The sequence below is a fragment of the Acinonyx jubatus genome, chromosome D1 (genome assembly GCF_027475565.1).
Source record: "Acinonyx jubatus isolate Ajub_Pintada_27869175 chromosome D1, VMU_Ajub_asm_v1.0, whole genome shotgun sequence".
Taxonomy (NCBI): Eukaryota; Metazoa; Chordata; class Mammalia; order Carnivora; family Felidae; genus Acinonyx; species Acinonyx jubatus.
The window spans coordinates 64,708,693-64,724,325 of record NC_069390.1 but is presented as its reverse complement, the minus strand read 5'-3'; the positions used below and the strand labels follow the sequence as shown (position 1 = coordinate 64,724,325).

The 15,633-nt window shown below is 39.4% G+C and overlaps 1 protein-coding gene across 1 annotated transcript in view; it reads right to left on the bottom strand.

Annotated features, from left to right (window-relative positions):
- The window catches only part of ANKRD42 (ankyrin repeat domain 42), a 77,987-nt gene extending 63,959 nt beyond the window's left edge, over positions 1 to 14,028 (bottom strand). The window contains exons 1-4 of the mRNA XM_027039653.2: positions 14,013 to 14,028; positions 7,862 to 8,044; positions 6,748 to 7,779; positions 3,526 to 3,689 (exon numbers count right to left, since the gene is read on the bottom strand). Of these exons, the coding sequence (XP_026895454.2) occupies positions 3,526 to 3,689; positions 6,748 to 7,779; positions 7,862 to 8,044; positions 14,013 to 14,028 (1,395 nt within the window). The remainder of the gene's footprint in view (positions 1 to 3,525; positions 3,690 to 6,747; positions 7,780 to 7,861; positions 8,045 to 14,012) is intronic.
- Between the last annotated feature and the right edge of the window lie 1,605 nt (positions 14,029 to 15,633).

Here is a 15,633-nt window from a genome sequence, read left to right as displayed (position 1 = left end):
CCTGGGTGGCTCAGTCAGTTGAGCATCTGACTCTTGATTTTGGCTCAGGTCATGATCTCAGGGTTGTGGGATCAAGCTCCATGTCATCTCTGTGCTGGGCATGGAGCCTGCTTGAGATTCTCTCTCTCTCTCTCTCTCTCTCTCTCTCTCTCTCATTCTCTCTCTCCCCCTCTCCCTCTCTCTCTCCCCACTTGTTTGCTCTCTCTCTCTCTCTAAAAATAAATCTTTTACTTTTTTTTTTAACATTTATTTATCTTTGAGAGAAACAAAGCATGAGTGGAGGGAAGGACAGAGAGAGAGGGAGACACAGAATCTGTCAGCACACAGCCCAACACGGGGCTCAAACCCACAAACCATGAGATCATAACCTGAACCAAAGTCAGACACGCAACTGACTGAGCCACCCAGGCGTGTCCCAAAAATAAATCTTAAACACACACACACACACACACACACACACACACACATATATATGTGGGGTTTGTTTTTTTTTTTTAATGTATATATATTTAGTTCAGCAAATTCAGCTATACAGCAAACATTTATTGAGAATCCAATATGCCAAATGTGGAAAAAAAGAGGAACAAAACCCAAATGGTACCTTCAAAGAGCTCAAAATCTAAAAGAGATTCAAAGTGATCAATTCAATGTGATAAATACAAATAAATATAGTTTTAAAAATATGTGTAAGATTTAGGTGTAGCTCCTAGGTAGGTTACTAAGGGATGGGGGGCGGGGGGGCGGACACAGAAAGCTTTGCCAAGTGGGTGCTGCCTGACCTGGAATTCAACTAAGTAACCAGTAGGAAGAGGTAAGTGAAACCAGGCAGATAAAACCGTATGTGTAAAGTCTAGGATAACAAAGAACAGCAGGCTAGTTTGGGAAATGACAGTAGTCACCAGTATTACAGAATAAAACAAGTATGATGGGAGATGAGGTTGCAGAGAGAAGTCTCTTATATTAAGTTGCTTGAACTTTATCCTATACGGGATAAAGAGTCACTACACAGACTTAAAGGTTTCAAAAGAAGAAAATCAATTAGATCTAAAGCAGTGGCTAAAAGGGTGGAGAGGACAAACTCAGGAGACAAAGATGGAACAAAATCAATGACCTAATGATCAGTTCTCACTGCATTATCAAGTGCACCTTCAGACAAATGTTGATATTGTGTTTCACTTCTGGAAAAAATGGAGACAATGCAATAATGATGCCAAGTCAATAGCCTGGAAAACTAAGAAAGGGAGGGAAAAGAGTACTAGCTTAGTTTCAGACCAATTAGAGATCCAGTCAGATGCATATGTGCTGTTATTGATCAAGCACCTGATACATAAGCAGAGTTCAAGAGAGAAAGCAAATCAATAATTATGTAGTAGTGATAAAACCAAGGAATGCTAAAAGACTGTCTAGAGAGAGTACATAAAGTAGGAGAGAAAAGGCTATTAGCAGAAATATAAAAAATACTTATATTTATAGTCAGAGGAGGTTAACCAAAGAAGACTGGGAGTAATCAGAAAGGCTGAAAGGATACCACAAAAGAGAGGAAACCCCACTCTCTTTGAAATCATTAAAAAAAAAAAAAAAAAAAAAAAGGAAGAAAAACAGGAATAAAACTCTATCCTTGATGAAACTAAGAAACATCTGAAGCTACAAAACAAATGGGAAAGCTGCCAAAGTGTAGATCCAATAGGGATATGGAAGGAAACAGAGAACATACCCACGCAGGGCTACAAACTGAGAAAGAACCATCATGGCACATACTTCCTAGATGAGAGGGAGCCACTAATAGGCCAAATCAAAAAATCCTTGTTTACAACAGTTCAAGTGGGGCACACAACTGGCGGAGAGATTCTCCAGGCCAGATTCAGTTTTGAGAAGCAGAGAAACCCAAACAAACAAGAAATCACACAGAGAAGCCATTTTCATAGAAAGCAGTCTCTGTGTGGTAGGGGGAAAAAACAAACACTTCATAGCAGACCTCCTGCAGCCTACCGGCTAGGGAAATGTGGTAATTAAAATAAGTTCTCCGCACATAATCTCTAATCATGAGGAAAAAGTGCAGTTGGCCTTGTACACAACCTGAGAATAATTTTTGCATAAAAATATTCAGTAAGCACTGCCTGTACTAGCTAAAAAATAAAACCAACTAAATAGCCATTGAAAAATGGATGATATTAGTTTAAGAATAATTATAACATGCCTGAAAGAAATGGAATACATAAATGCCATCATAGTTAAGCCTCAAAAATACATTGTTGAACACAAAAAGCTGCAGGATGATGAACACAGTATAATGTCATTTATATAAAATGTTATTAAAAACAATGATACAATCATTTAATAACAACATAAAACATAGATAGTATTTTTTTTAATTTATTTTGAGAGAGAGAGAGAGAAAGGGAGAGCATGCCCAAGGGCAAGGGAGGGGGCAGGGGGAAGGGAGAGAGAGAGAGAGAGAGAGAGAGAGAGAGAGAGAAGCCCAAGCAGGCTCCACGGTGAATGGGGCTCAATCCCATGACTCTAGGATTATGACCTGAGCCCAAATTAAAAGTCTGACACTCAACTGACTGAGCCACACAGGTGCCCCTACATGGGAATATCAAACACCAAATGCAGGGTAATAGTTACTTCTGGAGTTGTTAGGGGAGGAATGGCACCCGTGAGGAGTGCTAAGGGACTTCAAATACATCTGTGAGGTTCCATTTATTTTCTAAAAATCTAAAGCAACCATAGCAAAAATATTAAGATTTGATAGAATTAGGTATTCATATGTTACCCTCTGTAAGTTACCCTCCAGGCTTGCCTTTGGAACTCAGCCACCACATTGTGAGGAATCACAAATTAGCCCAGGTGGAGAGGCCTCACATAAAAGTTCACATGGAGAGGAATTAAGGCAGCCAGGCTGTAGCTTGCATCTTCCACCAGACATCTGCGTGAACAAGCCTTCAGAAGATTTCAGCCTCAGTATTTCAATCTTCTAGCTGAAGCCCCAGACATCATGAAAAAGAGACGAGCTATCCATGAGATTCAGATTCCTGATTCGCTTCTGAGTATCAATGTTTATTTTATGCCACTAACTTTGGGATAATTTGTTACAAAGGTACAGTAACCAGAACAACAAATATTACGATGAATTGAAAAAGAAAAATACTTCTGGAGCGCATGGGTAGCTAAGTCGGTTGAGCATCCAGCTCCTGATCTCAGCCCAGGTCGTGATCTCACAGTTCGTGGGTTTGAGCCCCCTTGGGGCTCTGCTCTGACAGTGCGGAGCCTGCTTGGAATTCTCTCTCTCCTTCCCTCTCTGCCCCTCCTGGCTGACGCTCTATCTCTCTCAAAAAATAAATAAATAAATAAATAAATAAATAAATAAATAAACAAACAAACAAACAAACAAACTTTAAAAAAAGAGGAAAAAGAAAAATATTTCAAATACCTAGCATAAAGTCTCAGTCCTATTTGCTAAATCTTCAAAATTGCTAACAGCTGTAAACTTACTTCAGTTTAATAATTTATACAGCTTCTTACCTCCAAACTTCCAGAATGTGCTGCCCAATGTAAAGGGGAAAACTTATGGAGAATGTCAACTTCATTAATGCTGGCTCCACGTTCTACTATTTCTGAAAGCTGCTTTACATCTCCAGCCCGTACTGCATCATGTATGTTACCAAAATGCACTTTCTTCTGGGCACCTATTGAAAAATTGCTTAAAATATATTACAAAAAAAAAAAAAAGCCTAAAGCAATGATTCAATAGAAAGCACAAAATCACTTTGATTTTCCAAATAATTTATTACAAAGATATTTCTGGTTAACATCCTAATCAGACTTCCATTTCAGCTCTAACACATAAAGAGCATTGAAGTTGTCACTCGCATAGATACAGGAAAAAAGCTGTCAAACAGAAAATCAATTACTTTTCTTGGACTTATCAGAGAACTGAGGTCTCAAGGCCAACTGCCTCCTCAAGTCTGGAGAGACACACAAATACAGAAGCACAAACAAGTTCAGCTTACCTGGAGCAGAAGCCACTGGAGCCATAAACTCCTAGAAGCACTGAAATGGTAACTGTGACAAATTGCTAGATGTCGGGAAAGCATTAGCCTACTAGTGAGAAACTCTTGAGGCCACAGTCTTAGAAGTCCCCCACATTTTCATAGATTTTACCCCACTAGGGTAAATCCCACCAGGTTATCACTGTGAAAAGTCAAGAAGACTCTTTTCATGTCTTCGGCAGGGGAAGGGGGAAAGTAATGATTCTGAAATATACCCAGTGCATTCTCTGTAACAAAGGCCTACTCTCCAGTGATAAAGACTTTACAAGAGCCTCACCTCACATAGGCTGATACATTCTATCAATATACTTTTCTTATCTTTCTCATACTACTACACTAAGAAAGGAATGGCAGGTCACAATTTTTACTTCATACACTCTAGGGGTCTTATGTTTTATAATTTAATGTTCCAAACATCACAAAACTGCACTGTGACTGTGAAATATTTAATGTGTACTGTAAGCCAGAAGCAATACAGATATCTCAGCATGAACAGATGTTGGGGGAGGAAGAGTACAGAGTTTAATCAAAGCATTTCCTAAACAAAAAGTCATGATTCCTGACCTCAAACTGTTTTCAAAAGAACTCACCAACATTTCTGGTAGAAAATCTAGGCAATCTTGTACTACTACTTATCCATGTGTATGTCCTTTCTCAATAACTCAAATGTTAATTTCTTTGAGGGATGGAATTGCATCTCATGCCACCCCTTAGCAAAATGCTATAACATTTTATTCAAAACCCTTTCTGAGCATCTAGCACATTCCAGGCACTAAGATAATATGATGGCAAATGAACAGGGATTTAATGCATTTTATTTCCACCAACACTTTAAAATATATTTGGATAAATTCAATAAAATAAAAAAAAATGACAGTATTGCCCTAAGTGAGTATAGGTGAAATTAAAACGTTGGAGTAGTAAACATGTGAGCAAGATCTTGAAGAACAATTAAGAAATATGCATATGGGGAAGGGAGTAAGGAGGGCACCAAAAATAACCAAGCCACTTAATGACGTTTAATGACGTAATCCCCTAGGTCAGACTTTCATTATTCTCCTTTAAACTAGTAATACAAGATCTACAAATGATGTTCTACTCACTCTAATCCATTTTATACAGGACATTCTAATCCATCATGTACAAGGACACTATCCTGATCACTCCATGCCTCTATTCCACTAACTGCATCTGGTTATCCACTGCTAGTCTAGAGAACAAAGCCCAAACCCTCAGTATGGCAATGTATGCCCTCCACTAACTGGGCTACATCTAACTTTACAGCCTTTTCTCCCCCACCACATTCCATCCCAATTCATTCATTCATCCACCCATGTATCCACTCAACATTAATTTGGTCTCTACCATAAAGATAAAAAGATGAAGGCAACATGGTCTCTATCCTCAAAGAACTCACAGAGAGATACAAACCAAAAAAATTATAAAATAATACAATAAGAACAATGACAAATATTCATAAGAACTTATGGAAGCACAGAAGGCTTCTAAATCAGCCAGGATAGAAGGAAATGAGAAAGAAAAGGATTTCTGGGGAAGGTGAGTTCTAAGATGAATCTTCAAGGATTAACAGGAGTTTGCCAGATAAAATGGGGACAAGGGAAAGGCATCCTAGACAGCATGAATTGTAGGATGTGGTCAAGAAACCACACACACACACCCATCCTATTGCTGAAGGGGAGCAAAAAGGTAACACTAGAGACTCAGGAAGACCTTGTAAGAAGCTACAGTGGTCCACACCAGAGAGGCTGAAACTCTCAACTGAGAGTAACAGCAGGAACAGAAAAGGAGACAGTCAACAAATATGGAAATAGGATGCATACAGTGGGTGAAATAAGGAAGGCATAATGGGATAATTCCAAGAAGGACGGAGAGGGCATATGGACACAAAATCCTATCTTTCTCATGTTGATCTTGAGGTGCCAAAGAGTTCCAGAGGGAGCTGTATATATTTGTCTGCAGCAGATCTCAGTGGTAGGTGTCTCTCAGTATTCATACATAGTTTTTTTCTGATACCTACCCCCACCCCATTCTGAAGCCAAGGACACTGTACTCTTCTTTATAATATTCATCACACTAGTCAGTATTTGCTCAGTATTTATTTTTCCTCCTAAAATGTAAGGAATGTGTCTGTCGTCTTCACTGATATATCCTTAAGACACAGCAAATAGTAAGCCCTCAGTAAATATTTACTGGATGGTTGAATAATAAAGATTTCAAAGGGGTTGCAGTCATAGTACACGACCAGGGAAAAAAAAAAAGCATCAGTGATGGCACTATCCACGGGGGGGGGGGGGGGGGGACAACATTTAAGGAGAGGATGGTAGAAAAGTCATCAAAGGGAAAGGGAGCGTCAGTAGAGTGGAAGAAAACTAGGTAAATCTAAAGTCATCTCCACAGGGTCAAATGCTGCAGAGAAGCCAAGGGTCCATAAGATTTAACAAGCGTTGATGTCAATCTGGGTAGAAGTCTCGGGAATATAGGAGGTGGAAAGAAAGTGAGGAAACCTGGAGGGAGGATGAGAAACAGGTGAACAGCCTTGGGACCCACTTAAAATATGTCAGAGGGAAATTAGGAGTAACAGCTGAGAAACGAAACTACCAGAAAGGGCCAACGGTGATGTGGGTGAAGTGAGAAGAGAGGCAGAGACAGGGGCAAGAGAAGTAGTCTGACTCACTTGGGGTTGCAGTCTCCCTAGAGGAAGTGGAGGGGCCTGAATCTGACACCCCGGGCATGGTGCGATCCCGCGGACTTCGGGGAGGAATCGAGTCCAGGCCCCTACTGCTACGGTGATCTTCACTTGCTGTCACCCACGAGCCACTGCAGCGGCTACCGCCCTCGTCGTCGCTAGCACCGGGGCCGCCGTCCTCCCTGGTTCTCTCCCAGGAGCTCCCGCAGCGGGAACCCTCGTCTATACTTTCTCCCTCCCAGAATCCACTGAGGCGGCGGCTGGCGTCTATGCTGACGCTCACCGCAGAGGAGTCGCTGGCCGCGTAGCCGCGATCTTCACTTACTCCGTCCCAGAAATTACTGAGGCTGTGGCCGCCATCGGCACTCCCTTCCTCCCAAGAGTCACTGAGGCGGCGGCTGTGGTAGTCACTGCTTCTCTCCCCGGAGTCGCTGGTTTGGGGGACTTCTCTGACCCCCTCCCAAGAATCACTGAAGCGGAGGCCGCGGTCTTCTCGGACCGGTCCCTCACAGTCACTAGTTTGGTGGCTACCGACTTCACTTAAATTCACGTCGCTGCTGCTGAAGCCGCGGTCTCCCCTTAATGTCTCCCAGGAGGTGCTGTAACAGCGGCCACCATCTCCCCTAACTCTCTCCAGAGGGACACTGCCAAGGTCTTCATTGACTCTTCTCGAGTCACTGCGGGAGAAGCCGATGTCTTCACGTACTCTTCTAGAGCCCCTATAGAGGTGGCCGCCGCCTTCACGGATACTTCCCCTGTCTTCGCTAACTCTTTCCCTTAACTGGCCGCCGCTTTGACCATGTCGGCCGTTTGTCCTCCAAACGCGATGACTAGTGAGGCGGCCGCCGTCTTCGATTGCTACTCTCCGCGAGTCGCTCTGGCGGCGGCCGCAGTCAGCCGCTACCCTCTCCTCCGAGGTGCTTTCCAGCGTCCCGACTACAGCTAACTGGTTGTAGTTGCGGTGGTGCCGTTGCCTTGGAAACGGGTAAACTTCCGGCGTGCTGCGGTCATTTCCGGTTCCTCACGACCTTGCGTCACTTCCGGCCTCCCCTCAACCTTTTTCGAGGCTTCGCCTCTAGAGAAATCGGATGGTGGTGTGGACTGGTGTTCCTGAGATTCCGCGGGGTCTCACATGCAGCCTGTCTAGGCCCCGTCTCTCTAACGGCCTGGCATCGATCACGCCTTCCATGGCTCAGCGACGCAGATGCGGGCTCCAGGACTGCAGTTTGCGTAGGTGACCTGTGTGGCGCGGGCCGGGCGGGGCCTTTCTTCGTCCTTGGCAAACCTAGTATAATTTTTCAGTGCTTGTTGGAACATTGGAGGAAATTTGTTCTTATCCTGTCATTTCACAGGTACTGAGAAAGACCCAAAGGAGAAGTTAGCTGCAGCCGCTTTCATTATTGAATGCTTTATTAGTGCCAGGCTCTTGGATAATTGCTTGGTACTTAATTCTGAGCATAATTGTGTAAGGTAGGTGTTAGCCCTGTTTTGTATGTGAGGCTATTCAAGGTATCAGTAATTTGCTAAAGCCAAACAGCAGGTAAGTTGTGGAGCCAGTATAAACACAGGTCAGTAGTCAAAAGACTGCTCCATGATTCCTGACTCTAACTCCTAGGTTCCCTTTAATGTAAAATGATACTTGCAGCAGTTTCGCTCAAATCTTTTATTTCTCCAACCTTATTATTTAACGGGTATTCTTCCATTCACTCTTTATTGAAAATACATGGTTCACGGGGCACCTAGCTACCTCAGTCGGTAGAGCACGGGACTCTTGATCTCCAGGTCTTGAGTTCGAGCCCCACGTTGGGCGTGGAGCCTACTAAAAAACCGAGACAGAGAAGGAATATGTGGGTTGGATATAATGCTAGCAGCAGAGAATACAAAAATTAGAATTCTCTGCCCTTTAAGAGCATCACCCACCTTAATTGCCCTTTCATTCTTTTTTTTTTTTTTTCCCATCCTCAGGTTTGTTCCGTAAACACGTTTGGGATATTCCCCAGACCCTATCATTCCTCTCTTGAAGTACAGTGAATTGGCTTTCTTTAACTTCCATAGCCTCTTGTAATATTAGTAATGTTAACAACTGCTATTTGCTGAGTTCATGTGACTCTGGCACTTTATACTTTGTATTTGTTTTCTTATTCAATCCTTAACCTACCAGGACGGTATAGAGACAGAAAGGGACAGAAAGAGAAATAAAGCATCAACATTACTTGCCTGAAGGTTCACAGCTAGTATTAAGTATCTCAATTAGGTTTTCAACCTAGGTCTTTGATTTTGCTGCACATACTTTTCAAAGTCTGAATTTCCACAGACTTTATTAAACCACTTACCATATTACATTATAATGACTGTTTAATAGTTGATCTTCACCCCTACTCCCCAAGGACTCTGAGCTTCTGGAAGGTAAAGACCTTTTCATTATTCATCTTGGTGTTCCTGACATTTGGAATACTTAGTTCAAGTGGAAGGCTTAGTAATTGTGGTGGGGGTTCGTGGGTGGCTTGATCAGTTGTCTGGTGGATGAACTGATAGACTGAAAATAAACTTTTTCGCACTTGGGAGGGAATTTGGGATTAGTCATCCCAATCCCCTTATTTTTAGAAATAGGGCAACTGAGGTGTTTTATCTTACCAAACACCTATTGAGTTACTAATAGGAGCAAGTTTCTATGCTAAATGATTTGCAAATAGTTTCAAACTTAATGTGTATTATTATTTCTGTTTTACAGATGAAGAAACTGCTCACATTTGGCCGAGATCTCATAAGTAGGAAGTGGGGAATTGGAACCCACTCTGACTCCAGATTAATACAGACTTTGTAGCCTGCATAGGCTACATAGGCTAATGGTAAAGGCTTCATATGTTGCTATGTTGTGTGGATAAACTCACTGAGGGTCAGCACATCCTTAAAAGATACACACATGGCAGGAAGGATCAGAAAAGAAAACAGAAACAGCAAAGAAGCAGAAAAAATAAGATCTCCCAAAATGAAAGGAATTAAAAATAAAAGATATTAATGAAATAGAAAATAAAATTAGTAATAATAGCTGTTGTTTGAAAAGAGTAGACACTTAGCAAATCTAAAGAAGAAAAGGAGAAAACAATTTTGGAAACAAAGGGAACATATTATGGATATTAGGGACCTCCAAAATTAGAAGTGAATTTAGCCTAGCCTTTTTTTTTTTTTTATAATGTTTACTCATTTTTGAAAGAGAGAGGGAGATACAGTCTGAAGCAGGCTGCAGGCTATGAGCTGTCAGCACAGAGCCCGACGTGGGGCTCAAACCCACTAACCATGAGATCATGACCTGAACTGAAGTCAGATGCTTGACCAACTAAGCCACCCAGGCACCCCTAGCGTAGCCTTATATACTAATAATCTTGAAAATTGACTTGGATAATTTTCTAGGAAAATACAGATTTCAAAAAATTGAAGAGTTAGAAAACCTTAATAAAGGAAGCATAAAAGAATGCTCTGCATACCCCTGACAAAAGTCACCAGGAACAAAGCATAGAGAAGAATGTAGTATATCCCAGATATGAAAGTAGCAGAACTGTAACAGAATCTAAACAAGGATACTGGAAAAAAAAACCCAGCTCAGTGCCGCTTAGGAATATACCTGCAAAGAAATTAAGGAAACTAAGAAGCCACCAGTGCATTTAGAAAATAACATAATAACCAAGTTGGGTTATGGTCAAGGATGATCAACATTAGACATGTAATGGAAATTTCCTACGTTGAAGAAGAAAAACTATATAATCTTAATTGATACTGAAAATTACTGATTTCTTAAAAATACAGTTCATATTAAGTAATAAAAGGAAGCTTGCTTAACTGGATGAAGGGTATCAACCAAAGATAAACAGCACACTTAATGGCATTGTTTAGGTTATCTGCTGTCATTCCTACAATTAAACATTGTTCTGAGAATTAGGGATCCACTGTAGTAAGGTAAGGTATGAAATTGGAAGGGAAGAAATTAATGTATATGATAATGTTTACCTGGAAATCTAAAACAACTAAAAAACTATGAAACATTGGAAGTAAGATGGTAAGCTCTCAGAGCAACATTGAGATTTTTTATAAACCAAATAAACAACTTCTAAAGAACTATTCACATTAGCAGCAACAATGGTGAAATCTATCAAGAAAAAAGGAAAACCTACATCAAAACATAAAATTTCATTTATGTATGTTACAGAAAATCAAAATAAATGGAAAGAATGCTGTGCCCCTACATGAGTAGGCTCAGCAATGGAAAGATAAGATTCACCTCAGATTATAAATTTTTTGCATTTTGAGGAAAAATACTTAACAATTTTTAGTGGAAATCAACAAGATGATTTTTATTATCTGAAGTTTTGGGGTTTTTTAAAGTTCATTTATTTTGAGTGAAAGCACAAATGGGGGAGGGGCAGAGAGAGAGGATAGAAGGAATCCCAGCAGGCTCTGTGCTGTCAGTGCAGAACCTGACATACCATGGATCATGACCTGAGCTGAAGGATGCTCAACTGACTGAGCTACCCAGGCACCCAACAAAATGGTTTTAAAGTTTCTCTGGAAGAATGTATGTGCAAGATTAACCAAAATGTTTTTTAAAAAAATACAATAACCCAAATACACATCACAAGTACAAAGCTAGAGTATTTAGAACAGGGAGGTATTGGAATAGGACTGGACAATTCGATTAATGGAACAAACTAGAATTCAGAAGTAATCCCATGTGTATGTTCATAATAGAGGTAGCATTTCAAATACAGGAATGTAGGCTCTTCATTTCCATATACAAAAATTTAAGAATTAACGGTTGTTTTATGCATATTGCGAAGGCCTTCCTAAGCAATATGAACCCTGAAGACCACAGAGAAAAAATTTATAAACATAAAAGGCTACAAGGTATGTTAACATGCAGTTGAGATCAAAGGTAGACCAGCTTTATTATCAAGTCTGAAAAATAACTCGAAGTAATGCACAAAAAACGTAATTAAAAATAAGAGCAAGTACACCTGAAACTAATGTATGTTGTATTAGTTGACATCAATTTGAAAAAAAAGCAAGTTAAAAGATACTCAAATGCACAAGAAAGAATGCTCTTTGCACATTGCTAGTAAAAACTGAAAAAATGGATAATGAGTATTGGAAGAGGTTTAAACAAAACACCCTGCTGGTGAGAGATTAAATTGGTGTGACCCAAGAAGGACAATTTGGCATTGTCAAAATTCTAAATGTACACTGCATACTTGGTAACTTTATCCAGTTGTAAAAATCTCAGAAATCAGTTACAGTAGGATAGTCGCTGCGACACATTATAGTTGTGAATAGACACTTGAGTATCAGTGAAAGAATGGGTAAATTAGGCTGCATTCATATGAAATATTACACAGTTGTAGAAATGAGGATCTACATCAACATGGAAAAAGATACACTGAATTTTAAAAAAGGCAAACTGCACATGCAATCTCAGTTTTTTCAAAAAAAGGATCTACAGAAGATAAATTCAGTAGTTACTTTATAGAACAAGAAAGATGTGAAAGGAGACTTTGTTATTTGATTTTTTTAATTAAAAAAAATTTCTTCCTAAGTAAAAGTACAAAAGGATAGGAAAACATGCACTGCTGTATAAAGCAGAAGAAAGTACTTTTAAGGAGTATATGGGCCAGGAGAGATTAAGAGACTAAGAAAAACACTTGTTTTGGCAAGGAGTCATTGGGAATACTTAGGAGTCAAGATGTAAAAACTCAGAATGCACAGGATTTCAAGGTAAGTGAGGGACTGACTGGAGGAAATTTCTCAAGTGAAATTCCAGAACACTGAAGTGGGCATCTCAGCATTCCAGAGAAGTGGAAGCTTATGGTTCCACCTCTCAGGTTTTCCAAAGAGGGGTCTGCCTAATCCCCCATAGATAAACTGCATCTAGTTCCAGAGGAGGGAGTAAAGCCAACACCAGGTAATCCTCTCCCTTCTGTGTAGGCAGTCTCTTACTTCTCCAGCATCCTTGCTCTCCCTTTGGTGCACACCTGCAAACTGACTAGACACTCCATGGGTGCCTTGGTTCTTGCTCTTTCCCAACCTGCACAGCAAAGTGACCCCGTATAGGATTAGGAGAAAACCCTACTTCTACAGAAGTTCAGGCCTTGACAGTAACCTGACGTTCCATTTCTATGTCCAGATTCCTCTTTAGTCTGCTAAATCTTTACACTTGCAGGAATGATTAGATAGATGTCTTCTTACATTTTTTCTGGATATTCTGTATAAACCTCTTACAGCATTTAATAGTTGCTAAATGGTTTGTAAAAACAAAGTCAGCCAGGAAAGCAAAACTGGAAGCTAGAATGTTCTATTTTAGGCTAAGCTGTTACATGGAAATCTTAGAATTTTTATTATATAATTAGGTCTTTTTTTTTTTTTTTTTTGCCAAAGCTTATTTTATTTTTAGCTGAATAAGGTTGTATTTTAGTATTTTCCAGAACATTGAAATTCAAAGTTTTAAGTAAGCAAATTATGTTAAAATCAGAACATTGTAAAGAAAAAATTTGTAAGTTTTAGGAAATAACCCTTTTATTCTCACAAACTTCAACTATTACTTTAAAAGACAATATTCCATCTTCCCTGAGGCTTCCTTTGGCTTTCTTTGCTACACTTAATATTGTAGATTACTTACTAGTTCTAGTTCCCAGGGGTATGTGTTGACTTACTTTTCCATTTTGGGGGCCTATAATTCAGTGTTGCTTCTTCCTAGGTAAGTTCTCAGATCTAGCTGTTCATTAAAAATCAACTATGGTGTTTCTTTTAATTAAGATTTAATTGACATTATTTTCAGGTATAACTATGGAGCTTCTTAAATGGTAGAGGCACCTGAATGAATGAGAATCTACTAAATGAGACCCTCCAAACAATCTGTTCTTAATATTCACTGATTCTAATGCAGTGAAATTTCAGGGCCACACACCTAAATCACTATCCAACATCCAGCCTCCTGTGTCAAAAACTAGGAACTAAATTTTCAATTCCAACTGTAAATACCTGTAATCATCTCATCAAGTATTGTCCATCTGCCACTCCAAAGCTAATTCCTTTTGTGCTGTTGATAATCTCTTTTCAACTCTGAGATTGGTCAATCATCTGTCTTCAACATGTCTCTCCAATGAACTCCTTTTAATATACATGTTAACATCTCTTTTTTGCCTCATTCTAACTACAATTAAATCTCTAGTTAAATTTCATAAGAGTAGCTCTTACTATTGTGTTACCTCTCACAAAACCCATTGCTACTGGTGTTGGCACCCATACCTAGCTGTTCTTCAGTCAATTGTTTCTCAGTCATTCCATATTTTCTTGACTTGTTTACTACCCAGTCTTTAAACTTTTATTTTACCATTACTGGTTTTATTTTTTCAATAGGGCTTCTTTCTCACCTTCCCACCTAGGAGTCTAAATGTTTGCTCCCCAGGGACCTGTCCTTGACCTTCTTCCTTGGTATGGATACTTTTGGTACACTGGTAGGTTTGAATGTCACCTTTCTTTTGATTGTCATACCTTTAAGCCTTTGATAAAAGTTATGGTCTCCCCGAAGGAAGGTACAACAGAAAATTTTGCCTATGTTTTTGGATGCAGACCCCAGCCTTTCTTCCATGACAGTGTTCATGTATATTCCTAAGTTCAGCTATCACAAATATGTTACTTCTCAAATCCACTGGACACCTACGTTTTCTGACTGAACCTCTCTATAATAGCATTTGACAATCTCTTGTATTCATTTGAATCTTAAAAAAAAAGAAAAACATGCAGATAGGGTCTGTTTACAATTTCTAGTGGCTCCCATGCTCCCCAGTGTAATACAACTAAGCATGACAAAGGAGACTTCATAATTTTCAAAGTTGTTTGGTTTTAACCACATAAAAAACATTTGAAAGCACGTGTTTTCAAGATTTTGTTTGCTGTTCATTCTCCATAGATATGTGGACTCCTAGTTATCCTCCAAGACTCAAATACCACCACCTTTAAGTCTTCCTTAACCAACTTCCAGGTAGTTTAGTGTACCTACTTATTTTTTTAATTGCAGAAATGAAGTAGTAATCGCAGTAAAATGAAGCAAAGCCAGATCTACATTCTTGTTCAACTGTTTTTAGTGACTCAATCTGTACACTGGGGGACACACTCTACTATGTAGTAGTATCTGTAAATACCACAGAAAATATATGTAAAAAGTTTGCCAATGCCTACCACATAGCAAGTGCTCAACAAACTGACTTTCACTGTTTTGTATGCCCATCTCCAATAGATGACAGGAAAGATTAATCTTGCATCTCAGAGATCCTGCCTTATATATAGCAGGTGCCATGCTCAGGTTTTAAAGAACAGAGTGATGAACAAAGACGTAAGAAAAAGAAGCCATTCTAAAGCCATTGAAGAAATAAAAAAAATACAAACTTGAAGTTTCTTCATCATTCTATTTATTACATGTATGAATATTAACATCTCATGGTATCCATCTAATTCAGTCAAAACCAACAAAGGAAAAAGGTTAACCATGTTTCAAATGAACATTCTTACAGATTCCCCTGTAACTTAAAATAGAAATATGTTCATCTGCATTAAATTGTTTGACAAATTTGAAAAATGTCACTTAAAAAAAAAATCACCTTTAGTACTTAAATATATTTGTTAATCGCTTGATGGTATCAGTGTCCAAGTTCAATAAAAGTTGCTTCATTAGATACTTTTCAAAAATGGACATCTGGATGGTTCTCTATAGCTGGAGAGATATATATGCAAAGTCCTATTTCGGTTTAAAAAATTTTTCAAGTCTGGCTTTTCTATTTGAGAAAAGTCCTGCAGTGCTCTCTCACAACCCTCATTTGAAGGATAAAA